Here is a 21,094-nt window from a genome sequence, read left to right on the forward strand (position 1 = left end):
TAGCCATTAGATTTACAATTTTATTTACATTAAATATTAGAAAACAAAAAATTGGATATGTTGCTTAAAGGAAGCATCTAATTTTTAAGGGTCAAATACCATTCACATCCAAAATTATACAATTTTTGCTCTTATATAAACAATACAATTTTTAATTTGGCTGTGTTATAATTCACAAAATGTAATATATTATTTTAAATAAATAACGCAATCTATATTATGAGTGCATATGAATTTCATAATTATTATGATGTGAATGTCTTTATATACATGATAATATATACCACATAAATATAAAAAATTTTATTATTTATTTTAATAAAAGCACAAATGAAATCATAGATTGTGCCAATTAGCAAAGTTTTATTTTGAAAATTCAATTTTAAAACTAAGAGATTAATAATAGAATAAGTATTTTTTTTTATTATTATTCTTAGTTATTTTATTAGATAGGTATTTTCATTATATATTCACTTAGATTTTTTGTAGTTCTCACGAGGGGCTAAATTATTCTATATCAGGGAGAGTCCGCTTGGTGATGCTGCTTTTTGTCATATATTCCTAGGCACTGCAATTTAATATAGTTTAAATTTTACCTTTTTGAAGTAAAATTAAATATTTTACTTAGAATCACTGATCTTTAACTGATAAATTATAACTAAGCAATTAAAAGTTCATGCTTAATTTAAATTGAACTACCAAATGAATTTTCACAATAATATTTCTCATATTCTTCTTACTTTCATTTGTGAAGACTATGGAATTATAATTGAATAATTTAAAAAATCATGAAATATGAAATTAAAATATGTAAATGTAATTGAGAAATTTAGTTAAATTCTGCTTTTGATAAATTTTTAAAAATTAATACTTATTTATCATTATTTTATTTCTTTATTCAAGGAAATTGTATTTTTGACATCACTTTCTTTCTATTTGAAACGATATTATTGAAACCAATGTAGCCGAGTTAAATGAGAGTCCTTCCAGAAACTCTTTTCACTCTATGTATAAGAAGAAAACTCTTCTTCTCTACTTTCTTCCTAAAGAATTATAGTTCTTAAAGGAAATTATTGATATAATGTTAATAAATTAAAATGTTTTGTACAAAATTAAGCAATTTTTTTATTATATTTATATAAAAAGTAAAGATATGTTATTCTGCAGTGCCTATGCACAAACTGTCCTGATCCCAAAATGAATTATTGCAAACAAGATTTCCTCTAAAGCTTCCACTTATAACTTTTTGCTCTTATTTCTAGGAACATTTGAACCACAAAGCCAGAACGGGCATGCTAGAAATGGGCCACAAGTATTTGCGACACAGAGGAATCAAAGCGTTTTACAGTGCTGTTGAAGATACGTCTTTTTCTCGTGGAGTTGCTTCTCTAATACAGGTTTTTACTCACTTTTATTTGATTTCATTTGTTTCAAATTTGTAGAAATGGGATTTTATTGTTCTGCTTTCACTTACTTCTCAAAATAGTAGAGTTTTGAAATTTTTGGATTTTACACATTTTTATGTTTTTCAGAATATAATTATTAATTAATTGATGAATTGTTATTCTATTTTGATTAAATACATTTGTGAAGAAATTCATATTAGGTATCTGCAATATTTATAATGAGATATTAATTAAAAGCATAAAATAATATGACTGAAAAAAAATTTAACATGTACTTTTACTATTGTTCATAAAAAATGATTTTATATTGTTTTTCCATTTCATTTTTAAAATGGTATTTTTTATATAAAAATTTGAGAATAAGAGAAAATAATAAATGATCAATAATTAAATTATAAATCAAAAATAGAAAATAATATAAAAGAAAAGTAAGAAGTTTATAAACACCTCTTTATTGTTATTCTTAAAAATAAAATTGTACTGTTTTTCCACTTTGTTTTTAAAAATAGAATTTTTTAAAATCTATACTTATAATAAAGCTCAATGTGTGTGTGTGTGTATTTTGTTGGTGCTCTACAGGCCAGACCATTCAATCTACAGCTACCAAATTTGGCACGTGTATACCTTGGAGGCCGGGAATGTGCACCTGGGGGTTATTTTTTCGAATTTTTAATTAGAATTTTATTTATTTAAAAAATAAGCGAAATTTTGGCGTGTTTCTGCTTTAACTTCCGAAAATATTACCGCACAAAAAAGATTTTTACATGAAGTTAAAGATCAAAAATTTATCTTTTAAATGATAACAATGTTTTAACCTTAAAATTAAATTTCTATTTTTAATGAATTTTTAAATAAATATTTTAACTATATTTTTCAACAATTTTTTTCGTACAAAATAAAAATAAAATTTAAGCTGCATGAACACGTTTTGCATTCATGGGAAAAAATTAGCTTTTTTCAAAGTGTTGCCATCACATTGATTAAAGTTCCAACTAAAAATAAATTAAATCTTTTTGGAAATGAAATCTGCAAAAATATAATTTTCGGCACGTGTCTGTAGAAAATGAAACAAATATGAAATATTATTTTTTTTAAAAAATAAATTCAAGAAAAATTATTTTATGATCTTTTACACTCTCTATGTTATTAATCCAATAAATCAGTTTTATTTCAAGGCAAGTTTTGTTTAATATGAACAGGATATCCATTCAAATCAGGGCCACACAGCTAATTTGTAAACCTTTAGTAAGACACAGATCTGCTAAAATGGTCTAAATGGAAAATGATTACATTTTATGTAACTTGATTCAATAAATACTCTAATAAATAACGAATTTTTGATTTTACATAAAGCTTCTGCTGTGGAAATCACGAATAACAAAATGTTCTTGAAACACTAATATTTTAAATAAAAAGAGTTAATTTCCAATCAACTAAATCAATCACTTAAACTGACTGATTTATGAAAATTTGAATATCACTATTCAATAAAAAAAGGATAATTTTAGATTTTCCATCGATCGTTTCAAAGAAAATATGCCAATCAGCGCGCAGGTTTCTCAAGATTAATTGGCCTAAGATTATGAAAATGTTCAGTTTTTCTAAATTGTTAAAATTCAAAACTTCATAAATAAGTCTTAGTTGATCGTTGAAAATAGAAACATTCATTCATTTATTTAAAATTTGGTGTGTCCAGAATATTTCTCAGAATCTGATACCTTTCTGCATTAAATTTAGACTTCATAATTTTTGAAATATATTTATCAGCCGGAACAAAATATTTTTATTGATTTCATTTCAATCCTTTTGAAAGCAAAACTAAAAACTGAATTTTATGCTGAATCTGAGAAATTTTTGTTGAATTATTGTTTGGGATATTGCATAAATTATGAAAAATATTTTGTAGTTCACATAAGACTTAAATACCGAGCGATTCTGTTTGCAATACTCATATTCAATAATAAAATAACAATAAAAATGATAAATAAAATAAAAAGCTTGGTTTCATTAAAAATATCTTTATACTAATTGAAATTTCAGCATTTCCACTTTAAATTAAAGTTGAAGCTTTATCGTAAATGACAACACATTAGGAAAATATATATAGTAAATTGAACGAAACGATCTAAACAGCAGTATAAGTTTGGTATGACTAGCAAAATTTGAAGATTAAAAATGTTTTGTTTGAGAATCTATTAAGAGACCAGTTACTTAAAATATTTAATTGAAAATTGTAGTGAGCGGTAATACTGGCGAATCGGCTGGTCGCCAAAGGCGGCTAGTATAAAATAAGGGTAAGAGCAAAATTACAAAAGTAATTAAACAGTGCATCTCTCAATGGATATCAAAAGAAAGGAAAGTACAAAACATTTATGCTATGAATGTGATAAAAGATGTGATTATAATTTTGATTTAAAAATATTTTGCTTTTTTTAAATACAGCAATAAATGTATGTTTTCAGTAGGATTTTTTTTTCAATTATTATTATTACTAATAAATAATTTTGGCAAACTATTCCTTCTTTAGGTGTCATGTGTGTTAATTTAGTGTAAATATTCATTAAATAGATTCATTAAAAACAATTAAATGATTTAAATGTTGATATCATCTATGAGAATCCTATTGCTAGTAAATTTTTGAAAAAAAAATCATTACTCCATAATTTTTATAAAATGAATCATAAATGAAAGCTTCAAATATAGAAAATAGTTAAAATGGCACAAATCTCCACTTTCTGGGCATTAATAGAACTGTGTTTTATAAACCTGTTTTTGTTATAATTATTACAAAATATTATAAAAACAATATAACGATATTTTTGAAAGATTTTAATTTTTGAGTCTGTTTCAATTGTTTAGGTCGCAGGAATGGGCAAGTTAAGACCCAACATGTTGTTGATGGGTTATAAGAACAATTGGGAGACCTGTCCTCATGAAGAAGTACAAGAATATTTTAACGTGATACAGTAAGTTCTGATAACATACTTTTATTTCACTTGACTTGCCTCATACTAAGATAAAATTTTGTAACCAATCATTTACTGATACATTTAGCTGATACATGTTTGCTAATTGAATAGTTCTCAAAATGATTACTGAGCTCCTCAAAACAATTATTTTCATGACTAACTGTTTACAAACCATGGGGAAAAGGGGAAATCCTCTTCATTAACTGCTAATGTGTGTATTTTTAACTATGCCTTCTAATGAAAACATTATTCATTTCTATCTTTCTTTGGACAATATTAACCCATAAAAAATATTTTCATGCCATTTTAGAACAAAAAAAATTATCTTTTTAATTATGCAAATGAAATTGTTGCTCATTATTTTTATAATTTAAATTAATTTTTGAAATATTTTTTAATTGACATGTAAATGCAATACAATTTCTTTTTTTCAACGCTATAACAAACAAAGTTTATTTTCTTCAATACAAAATAGATTTTCCCTTATTTGTGATTTGAATATATGTACTTTTTTAGTATAGTTTCCCAGCTCATTTGAATAAAGAGATTTTTCATTTATTTGATAATTTTCATATAATGAACTATCTTCTCATATCAAATTGAAACTGATTATTTTTCCTAATGCTGTATGGTTCAAATTATTTCACAATTATTGCCATTCAGGCATTTTTTTTTTTCTTTCGGATATTTTGAAAATTTAGTTTCTTTTTCAAGTATTTCATTTGCCTTCTCAAAAGTACCATATTATTTTTTTATTCAATATGTTTAATGATCTAGATTTTTAAATTCTTTTTCATCTTTGAATTGTTATTATTAGATTTGACTGTTGGTAGTTCAAAACATTTAAGATTAAAATGCTTTAAGTGAAAAGGAGGATAAAATAAAAAAATCCATTTCTTCAAACTTGAAATTAATATCTCTCAATCTTATCAGAGAACAAAAGTGGCATTTTAAATACTTACACACTTGAAATTAAGAATTTAAACGACCAGAAAAGCCAACATTCTAGATTAACAAACTGGTTGCCAAATTCTTCTAAATCAAGATTGCCATCTCACCAAGAGAATTTAAAAATAATCTTTAAAATATAAAAAATGTTGGGCATTTTGAAATTTTCCTTTTAAAAAAACCCAAAAAATTACAAAAAAAAATTATTATTATTTTTTTTTTTTCCATTTAAGAAATGCTTATTTTTTTAACACTGAAAAGATCACCATCATAGCTCTAAAAACAAAATATCATTCACGATTGTAAAACTGCGAAATCTCATTGCTTTTCTACTTACTCTTCTATTCTCCAAATTAGATCAATTCAATTACAAAGTCTTAAAAAAAATACCGATATTGAAGTAGTGACTATGAAACTACTTGAATACTATTGTAGCTACTAAAACAAGGCTCTTTTAGTAGAGTGTTTTATATTTATGAAGAATATTCCAAAAGAAATATTGAAATTCATGCCCAAACATTTTTTTATCTTAAAAGCACCATTTTGTTTAAATTCATATTTATTGAAAAACAATTCAGTATCATGTAAAAAAACAAATGGTTCATTTGCTTCACTATGCAAAATTAGAGCATGCGAGGTGTGTTACGAAGCTTTAGAAAAGCAGAAAAACATTCAGGGGGATAAAAAGAAAATTTAACATACTCAAAGTAGTTTTACAAATTAAATTGTTGCAAAAGAAAAAAAAGAGATGAAATTAATGACTGAAAAATCTCAAAGACTAATATATGATTTGGCCCAATATATAGTTCATGTCCGAATTAAGGGGAAGAAATGCTTTGTGATGTTTTTTGTTTAATGTTTGTACCATTATAGCTAGAATATTTTCACGCAAGTCCTTAATTTTTTTTATTTTATTTTAAATTAATTATTTTTATTTTAAATTAGTGAACATGAGATGAATTATTATTTTTTCCCCCTTTACTTGTGAATTTGTCTTGCTAAATTCTAGGCAATATATATATATATATATATATATATATATATATATTTGTATTTAACTATAAACATTCATTTAATATGCTATTATTTCAGGCAAAGTTGAATTATTGATTACTTTTACCACTGAAAAAAACTATGGGGAAAGAGGGAGTATTGTTATTGTATTATAACTAGCCTTTAAGTACTGTTTGTGTGCTTCTGCTTATGCTGTGTAAACATATGGAGAATTATTTTTCCAGATTTGAATGTCAACCTTGTAAATGCATGTTAGAAATAAAGCTGATTCAATTGCAAATTATTTATATGAAAGTAATATTCTAAATACTTATTCCTAACAGCGGAAATGAGAATTCATAGTAAAAGATTTCATATTTGTGTTAATAAAGTAATATTTGCAATGTTAAGAATAAAAGCAATAGGGAAAAATCAATCAGTGTACAATAAAATATGCCTTGATTTGTAGATTTCAAAATTTGATTTCTATATTCCATGTTATTTATTAGAATGAAATGTAAATGAAGGAGTAAAAACCAGAAAATAATTGAAGCTTTAAAATATAAACTTCTTCAAATTCATTTTTTATAAAAACTGTTTTTAATTTATTTAGTATAGCCTTAGACATGCACATGTCAGTTGGCATCTTGAGACTTCCGGAAGGAATGGATTACTCCAAATATGCCATCCAATTGGAAGAATATGCAATGCTTTCAAAAAAGGAAAAGAAGAGAAGGATGAAGGTGTCATCCGAATTCATCGATGAAGACGGGATGCCCAGAAATAAGTCCTGCTCAGAATTATCAGAAAGTACGTTAATGAAGCATCAAAGTTTTGCTATAAATTTGTTTCATCACTATTCCATATTCTTAACAACTTTCAGTGGAGAAAACGAGCTTTTGTTGCTGAATTGCTATGGAATCATAAATGTATTATTAAGTTTCTTAATGTATATTGATATTTAAAAGTGAAAAGTACTGGATGGTTTCTAATGGAAATTTAGTACAATTATAATTTGATATAATAGAAAGAGAAATACAACAAGATAATTATTGACTATTATCGTGATCATATGTGTGGGCCATCACTGTAGAAAAGCATAAAATAGTTATGATGCAGAACAAAGAAAACCAGTTAGTAATAATGCTGTTACTCATTCACTTTTTTTTTTTTTTTTCCTTGCCCATTTTGAAACCTTTCATTGTATTTCAGGTTGTCTGATTCATAGCTGTTATTTCTTTTATCTTAAATTTTATTTCAATTTTTCTGGGCATATGGCAAGAATGAAAGTAGATTTCTTAATTTTTTTTAAAAAAAATTACATTCGTGTTTATAGTTTCAAGGTATAGTCTATTGTATTTTGGGTGTTATTAAGTAAAAACGATGTGTTAGTATGAAAATGTTCTTTAAATTCAAAGTTGCCTTTTTTTGCTCATTTTTTTTAATTCAAAAGTTTGCCTTCTTTTTTTTTTGATAAAAAGCTAATTTAATTAATAATTACAATTAATGTCATTAAGCTGCAAAATTAACTCATTAGTTGCCCATTTGGGATTTTGGAATTTTATGTACACCATTCACTGCCAGAAATGTATTTGGTAAGCTAACATTTAGTTTTATCTGATATCAGTTAATATTGTGTAAAGCAGAAAGTATGCATTCTGTGCTTTGTTTGTTTACAACAAGCAAACAATTTTGAAATAAATTGAACAGAACAAAATTGTTATATTTGAGGCATATTATAATTAAATACAGTGCATCAATATGTAATTTAGAGGTTATTTTAACAATCTGTTATTTACTCAGTCTGGTTTTTTATCAAAATGATTTTGCTGATCATTTTATATTGATTTTGTTGATCATTTTATATTGAAAACTTTTTCAAAATTATCAAATATTTTCAAAACAAAATATAATTTGAATATAATTATAGTGTTACACAACTTTTGGGACTTATAAGACCAAAAAAAATTTTCTAAAGCAGCTGAAACCAGCAGTCTTTCTTGCTGTTTTTTTTTTCTGTTTTTTTTTTTTTTAATACCACTCTGCACTGGTGTACTTAAAATGTTTGTTGAACGAAAATGAATGCACTGTTTTCAAAGATTTATTTTATAACAGGATGAGGATGCATTTATTTGAAAAACATATAATGAATGTTATATGTTCGAATTTAGAATACAGGAATTGGATGTATTCAATAAGGAATACTTTTTTGTTACATAGTTTATATCGAATTTTTAATGAAATTCTCACTACACCCTTTGCAGCAAGAATATCACCTTCAAGTGGTAAAATGAATTAGATAAATAAAGTCAAACTTTTATGGAAACTAAAAAAATTTTCTTAGGTTTTTTTTTTTTTTTCCCTGCTATTGTGTTTGCAATGATTTGTTTCATAATTATTCCAAGATCAATGCCTTAATTTTGTATATAAATGGAAAGTCCTTTACTCCCTTTTAAAAGTGAAATTTTTGGAAAGATAATTTATATTTCCAAGTGAAGAAATAATTTGACATGCCAATTTTTGACATTTTCAAATCTATTCCGCTAATTTTTAAATAACTACTACTTTCCGCTACTCCCGCTGGTTTTTAAATTTCTTATGCTTCCAGTTTCCGTTGCTTCGTGCCCCATGGACAGTTCACGGGAGAGTTCTCCACCTTCTTCTCCAACCACAGTCCGCTCCATGAACGGCGGTGTAAGCCAGAACCCTCAAGGGCAGATCAATCTGGGATACCTGAGCAGCCCCGACAACGGGGATGGAGGCAGAATTGTCTTCCCTTCCATCCCAGACGAAATAAAGCTGTCTGCCACACAGTTCCAGAGGAGACAGAAGAAAGGCTTTATTGACGTTTGGTGGTTATACGACGATGGAGGTGACTTGACTACCTTCTCTGCTATTATAAAAACCATTTTTAAAATCATTATACTTACTTATTTTATCATACTTATTTTATCTTGAATTTTTATATCATCTTTTAAAAATTGACAATTTTATTTCTGGAATTCTATTTAATTCTAAGCAATAAATTTCACTAATTCTGTAATATAGGACTGACAATGCTGATCCCTCACATTCTATCAACTCGCTCACAGTGGAGTGGATGCAAGTTGAGGATATTTGCTCTGGCCAACAAAAAAGATGAATTGGATAGAGAACAAAGAAAGTATGGCTGTTTGCCTTTTTCTAATTACTGTTTTGCAAATTATTCATTGGTTTTACAATTCTGAATAAATAGTAATAATAATGAATAAATTTATAAAATTTTTGTCAACTAATAATGAATAAATTTTTACTGAATTTATAAATTACTAGCCGCCTTTGGCGACCAGCCGGTTCGCCAATCTTAATGTTCGTTTAAATTTTAATAATTAAATAGGTTGAACCGGAGTTTAACCCCCTTCTTCGCCAAATTGCGATAACGCGCCAAAGCTGGCAATCTTTATTATGCACTATAATTGAACATCTGCTCCTTTGATTTCGAACATTTCGCAAGGCCATTGTTGGAGATTTTTAAAAATTGCCCCAAGCAGGGGGTTAAACTCCGATCGTACCATTAAATATTTTACGCAATTCCAACTTTAATAGATTCTTCAGAAAAATATTTTAAAACTTCAAATTTTGATAGTCATATTTCATAATTCACTCATAATATTATAAAGGCCTTCAGTCATAACGTGATATGTATCTCTTTAATTTTCTGTTACCCCTCGTAGAATTTATGCTTTAAATTAAAGTGTAAATGATTAATCTGCAATTAATATAATAATATTTTTTTACTGAAACAAAGCATTTTTTTTAATAATATGATTACTGATAATAGAGTCACTGAGCGTTTAAACTTTATGGGCACTAAAGAATATCTTTCTTAATTTATGTAATATCTCAAGAATTTGTCAACAAAATTTTCTTAGATTCATCATGAACAGATCGATTCATTAACAATGTCTAATTTTAAATGCATCAAACACTAAGAAAATAAAATGAATCGTTTAAAATAATCGGTCGAAAATAGGTTTAAAAAAACTACTTAAAAAACGATGTACTTAAAACTATAAGCATACACAAAAAAATATATAACTAACATAAATACAATTTAATTACAAAGGCATGCAACTAACCAAAAAATAATTTAAATCATTGAAAACAGGTTTAAAAAAACTACTTAAAAAACGATGTACTTAAAACTAAAGCATATACAAAAAATATATAACTAACGTAAATACAATTTATTTACAAAAGCATACAACTAACCTAAAAGTAATTGAAATCGTCCGTTGATAATGGTTGCCATGCCAACAATCAGAAAACAATGCGCATGCGTGAATTTTCTTCTCCTTTTACCGTAACGCAAATGCGTAAATTTTTCTACGCCAGTTGGGGTAACGCTATGCAGATTATACATTTTTAATTTCCTTTATTCTGTGTTATTTTAATTCAAAAGTACTTCAGAATAAATCTGAAACATGGATTCATTAACAATGTTTAATTTTAAATGCATAAAACATTAAGAAAATAAACAGAATCGTTTGAAATAATCCGCCGAAAAATCTTAACCCTAGCCTCATTACTGTTGGGAGAAAAAAAAGAACTAAAGCCTAAATCATTTGGCGTTGGGAAAAATGGAAGATTATTTTGGCGGAAAAGTTGGCGGTGGGGAAAATGGAAGATTTTTTTGGCGGGAAAGTTAGTTTTTAATTAATAATTAAAATTCTAATTAAAATTTCAAAAAAAGGGACCCCAGGTGCACATTCCCGACCTCTAAGGTATACATCTACCAAATTTGGTAGCTGTATGTCAAATGACCTGGCCTGTAGAGCGCCAACACACACACACACACACACACACATTGAGCTTTATTATAAGTATATAGATTACTAGAAATGCAACCTCATTATTATTAGAATTTCCTCAAATGTTCTTTCATAACCAGTCTGTCATCATGTCGGATATTTTTTTGCGGTCATTATGTCGGATATTTTCCAAGTTATTTTGAAGTAATGGTACTTTGATTTTTCCTTTTAAATTTTATAAAAAAATTTTAATTTTCTTTCTGACATTTCTATAAATTATTTAAAATTAGATTAAAAGATGCGCAAAAAAAAATATTTTTTAAATAATAAAAATATCAAAAGGAAATATGTTTATATCAATTTTTTAATTATATGCCACAGTACCTTCTGTTGAATTCAAAGTATTTAATTAAATGAAATTTTAAGTTAAAAAAAATATTTGCATTGAAATATATTCGTTCTATTATAATAAAAATAATATCTCTCTTGTGCAAAATACTTGTTGTTTTTGTGCAGTGTACAAAAGTATATAGAAAGCAATACACTGGAAAATTCAACAATTGTATGAAAAAATGTTTTTAAAAAAATTGACCTCCTCCCTTTTTTTGGGGGGGGGAGGGGCATAATTTCTATGCAGAAACTTGTGAACATATTCATTCATAGCATGATTTTCCAGGCCATTTTAAACATACAGGTTAAGTACTAGTATAAAAATCAGCTTGTAAATTCTGTATATATTTCTCTAGGCATATTAATATATTTTAGAAATTTTTCAAAATACATGATCACTTGAAAAATTAATTACATTTCAACATGCATATCAGAATCTCTAAATCAGTCAAATGCAAACTTTCATTAAAAAAAAAAAAAAAAAAACTTCTGTACAATTATCTTCATTACTAAAATCACTTACTCATTACTAAAAGTATCTGGAGCTCTGTATCATAAGTTGGTTGGATGATATTTCAAGGAGAACCATATCATTCATTTGAATTTTAGAGCCATCTGCTAAGCCCTGTATAATATTGGAACACTAAAAGGGACATGCGATCTCACAGACATAGCGCAAAGAAATAGCTGAAATATTTTTTAAAGCATCCGCCAAAACCGGGTTGAAAAGGTGCATGTGTAATGAAGGTCGTAAAACTAGAAACTACAGGATCAATCCATTCAATTGAGCTAAAAATAGAATGGGTAGTAACCAAAAGTCCATCCTTACCAGTCTGAAATACTTCACCTCCCTATTTAAGGATTAAATTATAGATTTCTCATTAGCATTATAGGTGTGTTTGAAATTTTGAAGACAATTTTTCGAATAGTTTACTATCTGTTAATCTATATATGAAAATGATGTATACACTTGAAAGTGCAACGACTTAAATAAGTAAAATTTGGTCTATGACATTTTGCCAACATTGAAAATTCATATTAAATTCTGCACCAAATGAAGGAAAGATATCTAAAATCTATGTTCAGTGTTATCCACAAAACACTGTATAAAACAAAGTCGAAGGGAGAACACTCCCTGTGCTTTGCATTTGTTGAGTTCTAGCCGTAATGTAACTCTTGTAAAACAAATAAAGAAAACATACCAAGAATATTGAAATGAAACACTTTATTATAATAATAAAATAATAATAAATGATTTAATAAAATTTAAAAGGTTCTAAGGAAAGTTGAATGAAGTTATTGCAAATATTGCATTGATTAGATGTAGATCTTAAAAAGTCCTATTTACTATACTTTTTTATTTGTTTACAAGCTTTTTTTTTATTTTGAGTGTAAGTTGAATCTTTTGTTTTCCAGCATGGTAGCTTTACTCAATAAATTCAGAATTGATTATTCTGATGTTACTGTCATACCAGATATTGTCAAACCTCCAGAAGAATCCAGGTAACAAATTATTTATAATGATAATGAATTTAAATGTCTGAAATATGTAATTTTTACATAATATTGGCTTGCTTTTTAACACTGCAAAACTATAGCATTCGAAAATTTGTGTGTGTGTGAGAGAGAGAGAGAAAGGGATATTACCATAATTTTACAAACATTTCATTTATAGACTTAAATAACATAAAATATTATTCAGGGTATTTCATCTCCTAGAAGTATATACCTAACTCTAAATAGTTTGGAAATTAGCTTTTGGGTACAGATTAGAGTGGATAGCTTATACTTAACTATGAGTTTCATCAATACCAATTTATTCATCACTGAAAGGGTAATGTTAGGTTGTTGAAGATGCACAGCTAATGTAGTGAAGTAAGGCAATAGTTATAGATAATAGCTAGGCAATAATAAAAGAAATAATTGAATAATAATCTTAATAAAAGAAAATAGCATTGAAATATTTTCAGTGATGGAAAACATTTCTGGGATAATCAAATATTCAAGTGCAAAACCATTTCAATGCAGTCCATGGGCTTGCTTCAGGAAAATGATTTTATATAGTTAGATTCAAATAAAAACAGATTTAATCTCATGTCTAAAGATGCATCAGGGTTTCTTTATATTTTTTAATAATATTCATTTAAGAGGAGTGTATTTTTCCCACATGTTTTATATTCATAAACATTCTGAGTGTTGGATACTTATCTTTCAGTTATATATAATATCTGAATTTATCAGTGTTTCAGTTATATCTGGATTATATATTATATCTTAATTTGTATGACTTTCACTTTTTACTTGAGCTTGAAGAAACAAAATTCTTTAACTTTTTTTTCATCGTTTGAATCTATTTTATTTACTGCCGTTACCAACATTGCTTTGGCTTATTCCCATTTAATTTGATGCATGCTGCCAAGATGGAGTGAGGTTATTATACCACTGGCCAGGAATTCTGCTTTATAAAGTCCTGGGTTATGCCATACCTGAATATATGTGTACAGATACTTGCATTCATTAATTGCGAATGAAATTAATTATTTCAGTTATTCTTGATAGTTATTATGTAAGAATTACATGCAAAATTAAATAATAATTAAATCTATACACTGAAAGGCGATTAGTGCTGCATCTCTGCAGTAGTTATGTATAAATCATCCCTAATGCTCTGTGTGTTCAGATAAAGTTTAATATTGTTTTCTGTCTTCAGCAAGAAGGAATTTGAAGCCCTTATCACCAAGTGGCAGAGTGATGGAACTGGCAACAAGTTTTTCATTACAGAGTCAGAGCTATATGCTCTGAAGGATAAGGTATGAAGACAAACCTCTTTCAGTTGTTTTTGTGAATTTCTGCTTGCTGATGAAATTTTGAAATATAATTGTTTTGTTTACCTTGGAAGTTTAAGTTTGGCGACTTGTCTATTACATTTTGCCAGTCTTGCTTACAATTTACAGAAAAATGTATAATTCAATTAATTTTTTAATTGAATTAAATTCTAATTTTTTAAAATTATTTTCATTGTGAAATTAACTTTCATTTTTTTTATGAAGCATGAAATAAGAATTTTATAAAATTAATTTAACTTTGTAATTATTAAATGAAAATAATTACTTTGTAAAAAATTAACTTAATTAAATTGTAATTAAATTAAGTTTACCAATGTTATCTTAAAGGATGAAATGACTTACTTAGGTTTAAAAACACTGGGATGTTAGAAGTGATTTAAAATTTGAATGAACAAGAGCAAGTTTATCAATTATTTATTAATCACAAATAATTTTGCTTTTGCTTCTAAAAATTTATAATTGGTTTAATCTATTTAAAAGCTGTTTCCTGAGCAGTTAAATTCTAACTTCATTCCGATAAAGGAAATGTTTATAGCTAATGTGAAACAAAGTGCATTTATATGTGAAGGAATTATTTGTTGACAATTTGAAAGATTTCCATTTACCTAGAAATAGAAATCTTGCTCCTCTGACTTTTCCTTCTCTAATTTTGAAAGAATTGGAGTTTATAGGAGGATAGAGAGTAGAAAAGAATACAACTGATGTAAGGTTCCAAGATCCCAACAATTTCTGTTAGAGAGTAATCAAGTTGAAGAGGGGAATAAAAATCACTTTCAGGTCCTGATTTCAAAAGTGAGGACTTTCATAAAACTTTTCACTCATAATTCATCACCCCTGAGCTGCATAGCCAATCTACAAACTGGGCAGAAATTTTGACTGAAGTTCTAGTACCAAGCATCTGCAGAAAAAAAAATCCTGTAGTCCTGAGTCATTTCATGTGAACTATTGTAATTCTTTAAATATCTTACCTTCATATCTCAGATATTTTTTTCTTTTTATTTCAGACTAATCGACATATCCGATTGTCAGAACTGCTCCAGAAGTATTCAAAAAATTCATCCCTCATTGTGATGTAAGCTTTTTTTAATAATTTGTCAGAAAATCTTCCTTTATTTCTATGTTTTCTTTGAAGTACAGACATTGAATGCATTTAAAATGTCATTAATTCTTTTAATTTAAATTGTTGGCCTTTACCAATGGGATAATTTTCAATTCCTCCTGTGCAAAACGACAAAGTGAAAATATTATTGCCATCAAAATATTCCACCTTGAAATTTAGATGAATGTCTTCTATGCTGTCCTCCATGAATTCAAGAAACATTTTTTGAGCCTGCATTGTATGAAAATTGTTCAATAAAAAATATGTTGAACTAAAAATTTATTTTTCAATTCAAACTCATTCAATGAATACGTTTTATATTACTTAATAAGTAAATTTGATAAATTTTGTAATGTGTTACGGACATATGCTTTTATGCTTTGCTTCCTTATTGCAGACTTTTTAGTTTCATTATACTTTCACAATTATTATATTTCAAATCTTTATTTTGAAAATTCTTTAAAATATCTAAGGCACTGTATCTAAATTTACTAAACTGATGCATAATTATTTCTTTTGTAGTAGATCTACATTAAGAAATATTTTTATTTATTTAGAATTTTAATTCAAAATGAATCCAAATTTTTATTTTTCTTAATAATTTTGGGGCATATCATCATTTTTATAGCTCTTGAGAATTCAAAAAATGAGCTTTCCAATGATATTAATTTTATTTTCATATAATTTTTTTTTATCTAATCTTAGTAAAATTTTGATATATCTCATTGTGTTTTACTGTAATATTATTCATTGATTTTATTGTGTTGATATGCATGTATGTTGAACAATATTAAGTACATTATTGCTTGTGAGTACATTTTGTAAATTAAATAATAGATAGATGAATCAATCCTAAAACATTATGGTTTGCTGTTTCTGGCTAGAGCTTCGAATCTTTTTTCTTTTTAAAGGGGGGAAAAAATTTCTTTTTCAAATTCATTTACATTCATCTAATTAGAAAAAAAATTTTAAAGTGTTGTTAACATTAATTTTCTAATACAAATCAGTAAACATGGTTAAAATATTTTTAAAAATAGACTTTTATTAATTTAGTAAATATTTGGAATTCAGTTTCTTTAATCAAAATTATGGAGGTAAAAGTAAAATTATGAGGTGATGATAAAAATACAAAGTCAAGAAAAATTTTAAGCACATTCTTAATGAGTGATGGTTTTTTGCACAGGCATTGGAGTGCTCACCTCATATCTCGAGATCTAGAAGAATCAAAATCTATTTAACTTGTATAGCAATGCTAATTTAAAAGTGGACTTTCTAAATTGTAGCCATGTTCACAGCAAATTCCTCATGGCTTTTTTTTAATCAGTGAAGGAATGAAAAGAGCCAAATGAGTAAATTAGCAATGTTATAGATTCATTTATCAACAATATAAAATTATCTTCAAATTAAATAGCGAATATTAAGAAATAAGCTTACTGGTAGGATTAAAAGCTCAAAAATTGAGTATGCAAAACTTTCTTGTCATAAACAGGTTTTCCTCAAAATGGAGCCTTAATATGATTTAGCACTTGTCATTTTATGTTGTTAAAATCTGCCATTCTTCATAGTATATTTACTTTTTCTTATGCAAAGAATAGAAAAAGAGGCATTTTTCTCTGCATGTCTCTCTGAGCAAAAAATAAATCAAATGCTTTGAGCTAGAAAGATAAATTTTGATGTAAGTCTTTATATCAAATTTATAGATTTCTGTCAAATTTTGTGCAAAATTTGATAACAGCAAACTGGAGCAAAATTTTTTGAGCAAATCGTTCCTCTGTCTCTCCAGCTGTTTGAATATAAATTAACACCATATAATTCAAATATAAATGTACACGCCTATCAAATTTTGATATAAACACAATCTTGTAATATGATAATTCAAAAATGTAATGGCTAAAATATATGTAATTTGAATTTTTTGCCAAAAAGTAATTCCGTGTCAAATTTTGGTTTCAATCGATTGTTAGAAATTCGACTAAAACACAAATTCGATTTTCGTATACTATTAACCGAAATCACCGAAAAACTCGCCAAGGATCACACAATACAGTAGATTCAGTAAACAAGCTAAATACACACCAAAAGTTAACATTTTGTAAGTATTGTATGCCAATGCCATGTAAAGCATTCGCCAGAATAACACCTTTATTAAAGAGTGTGCAAGTAAGCTTTGGGAGGCCCCAATGCTAGTGTTATCTTTAATCAATGCTTATGAATTTTCTTTTGTTTGATATTTAATAATAATTGAATATTAAAAAAAATTTAATTAAATTTTGATTTATATTTATATTGTTTTTAGTTTATCAAAAAATTAATGAATGTTATATTTTTTGCAAAGGAAATGCTTTCTAATGCAAGTTTTTTTACAGGACTTTACCAATGCCAAGGAAGAGCACCTGTTCTGCTGCTCTCTATATGGCTTGGTTGGAAACTCTTACCAAAGACATGCCACCCTTTCTCCTCATCAGGGGAAATCAAACTAGTGTACTTACATTTTACTCGTAGGACAATGGTCACTCTGCATGACCAGTGGCGAACAATCCACTACAGAATCAATCAGTCATACAGATTTATCATTGGGGGAAAAAATACTGACTTATTTTTTAGTCCTTTGCTGGAATTTCTTTCTTTTCCTTTTGTTGCTGAGGATTTCTTAAATCATTGGTTTTGACCAGTAAAGTACCATCAAATTAATGTACCTCTAGTGGTACTTGTACCGTAAGTTGATAAACTTTGCACTAGACATTGCGAAAAGAAAAATTAAACACTTATTATTTATCCAGAAATAATTAATTTGGACAAACTGTTAATAATTATATTATCGGTAGCAATTATTACATTATAACTTGTAACTAATAATACAATAACTGCCTTATCTAATTATAGAATACATAACTGAACACTGATGCATTTCCATGAAGCAAATATAACAATTTTTTAACAATTTCTAATTATTTGATTATTAATTAATATGATAAATCCAGTTATTGAGTTTTTTCTTTTTATAATAGAGCTTTTAACAAATAAATTTTAAATAACTAATTATTAATTTTTAATTCATTTTAACTAAAAATTGAACTTCAAAATGAATTTCTCAATTATTTTTTTTTCTTAGTCCTTACTCTTATTTATAAAGATTTGTGGGTTGAATAAAATGGATGCTATGTAAATATACATATCTAAAAACTTATATTTATGTACAAGAAAAATTTTATAGCATAGTATTATTTTGATTAAATTTTAATTATTTTATATTATCCTACATTTTTTTTTCAAGTTTTGAGACTTAATAAAATTTTTCTGTTATGGAAATAATGGAACCCCTTTGGAAATGTATTTTTTACAGAGCCAAGTACAGTTAGCAAACTGTACTAAAAGTGGATTATAGAAGAAATTAGAGAGTTTGGAGAGTTTTTCTCTGTATATCAAAGGCAGATGATTGTTTATCATATTGTTGGTTAAAAGTTTTGAAAGGTAAATTGCATTTGGTTGTTAATGATTAAGAATGCTATTTAAATATATAATTAATGATTATAACTATGCTCTGTAAAAAAAATTGGGGGGTGCTGAAGTTGTAGTATGCCTGTACATGAATCAGCCTTGGCTCTGTACTAATTCCAAACTGTTTTGTTAAAAATTATTTTTCAAATGATTCTTACTTTTAAAATCTGGCAAATTATGTAACAACAGTCCTAATGATAAGTGTGAAGGTTTTAAGGACGAAAACAAGCTTTTGTATGTCTTGAAAATTCAAATTAAGATTCAGTCGACCAGTAGCATCTTGGTCTTACAATTTGCTGGGTCAATGCTGAAAGGGAGCACAATTCATCAGAAAATTTGTACTGCATTCCATATATCTGTAATGGCAAAGTACGTTTTCCATTCCATAGCGACAAAGAAAGTGTTGCTTCCTCTAAAAGTAAAAGTTTTCTAGATGAATAAATTTGGAATACATAGACTGTTATTTTTTAAACCTATTGCTTTCTGAAATGCTTTATTTGAATGCATGTCATTATTATCAATTGTAGTTCCTGTGTGTAAAGAATGAAGAATTATTTAGATGCAGAAAGTTCAGAATGCATCAATAAGTCAATTATTTCATAATCATTACTCTAATCATCACGTGAATGAGAATTAAAGATATAAAAAAATGTTCATCAGTGAGACTCGGTATTAAATCTATCATTTACACTTATGTAACTGAAACATTGTAGTTTATTATACGTACAACATCTGTTATTCTTTTAAAATTTCGCATTCTAATATATGAGAATTTTTTTTTTTTTTTAATTTTTGAGTTTTTGTTCTTTATTTGATGTTCATAGTAATTTAAGTGAAAGATTATTTTGAATGATACTTATATTTATGAATTATACCTGTCATATATCTTGAAAGACCAGAGTAAATGAGGATGTAATTATTTTTGCATGTAACAAACCAAAACTTCTTTGTATTAAAAACAATTTGTCAATATTAAAAAAAAACATTATTTAACTTGTGGAACTTAACTAATTAGAACAATTTTATTTTTAATCTTTTTCTGGTTCTTTGAATTTTTTGTTCACTTAGTGTTAAAATATCATCTATTTTGCTAAATTATTTTAATTATTTCAAAGACAAATTAAACTTTAATTTCTGAATTACTTTAATTGAAACTTTCTGTATCTTGAGTTTGCAGATATCTTAAAGAAATAATTTTTTAAGGTCTTTTTAAAGCCCTTATCTCACTAGAGTCTAATATTTTACAATACTTTACAACAAAAAAACAGACTTAAAGTTCCTTTTATATATATATATATATATATAACATTTGAACATATATAGTATGAATAAATTAATTGTTTTGTTTATTTTGAAGTTGTTATATGTAAAAAGTTGTACATAATTCAATTATTAAAATTAATTTATTGTTATTATTATTAAAATTTATAATATATTACATAAGTTAATTGTTCAGTTGTTGTATTTAAAGTTCTGTGTATTATTTATTTATTTAGATAATGAATTTTTCTATGATTATTCTTACTTTCTATTGTAATTGCTTTTTGTTTATCTATTAATGATTATTTATTTTAAAACTATCAAATAATAAAATTAAATCTCAGCCACCATTTTTGGCATACTCTATGCTATTTAAACTTTATGTAAACTTACTAATTATTTATTAAAATTATGATATTTTGTAATTTTTAATTTTTGTCTCTATATTTTTAAATTACTTAGCATTTAAAATTTTATATTATTTATTAAAGTCATTGAACAGTAAAGAAAAATAAGTTTAACAGTTATTGTTTCATCCTATTGTGTTCTTTTATTCAATATATATATGTTACAGTGAAAACGCGAATTAACTAGGGAAAACGCGTGTTAACTGACAGCGCTAGGGAGAACGCGAATTCACTAGGGAAAACGCATTCTAACTGGCAGCGCCAGGGAAAACCCGAATTAACAAGGAAAAATACGTTCTCACTAACAGCGCTAGGGATAATCATTTTATTCGTGCTTTGACTGAATTTTTAGACACAATAATTTTCATCTATCCAAAATTATTATATTGAATTATATACTAAAACAGTATTTCAGGAAAATTCCTGTCATTGAAGAAAAAAATGATTTATTCGGATAGTGTTTAAAGCATTACCGTTATTACAGATTA

General features: G+C 26.6%; 1 protein-coding gene across 1 annotated transcript in view; it reads left to right on the plus strand.

The window, feature by feature from the left end:
- LOC129957135 (solute carrier family 12 member 3-like) overlaps positions 1 to 20,129 on the plus strand; it is a 169,362-nt gene extending 149,233 nt beyond the window's left edge. Inside the window, exons 16-24 of the mRNA XM_056069303.1 lie at positions 1,263 to 1,397; positions 4,266 to 4,372; positions 6,930 to 7,126; positions 8,925 to 9,188; positions 9,365 to 9,479; positions 12,913 to 12,999; positions 14,207 to 14,306; positions 15,347 to 15,414; positions 17,808 to 20,129. Coding sequence (XP_055925278.1) covers positions 1,263 to 1,397; positions 4,266 to 4,372; positions 6,930 to 7,126; positions 8,925 to 9,188; positions 9,365 to 9,479; positions 12,913 to 12,999; positions 14,207 to 14,306; positions 15,347 to 15,414; positions 17,808 to 17,943 — 1,209 coding nt within the window. The 3' untranslated portion in view covers positions 17,944 to 20,129. The remainder of the gene's footprint in view (positions 1 to 1,262; positions 1,398 to 4,265; positions 4,373 to 6,929; positions 7,127 to 8,924; positions 9,189 to 9,364; positions 9,480 to 12,912; positions 13,000 to 14,206; positions 14,307 to 15,346; positions 15,415 to 17,807) is intronic.
- The last annotated feature ends 965 nt before the right edge of the window (positions 20,130 to 21,094 follow it).

This window comes from Argiope bruennichi, chromosome 2 (genome assembly GCF_947563725.1).
Source record: "Argiope bruennichi chromosome 2, qqArgBrue1.1, whole genome shotgun sequence".
Classification (NCBI taxonomy): Eukaryota; Metazoa; Arthropoda; class Arachnida; order Araneae; family Araneidae; genus Argiope; species Argiope bruennichi.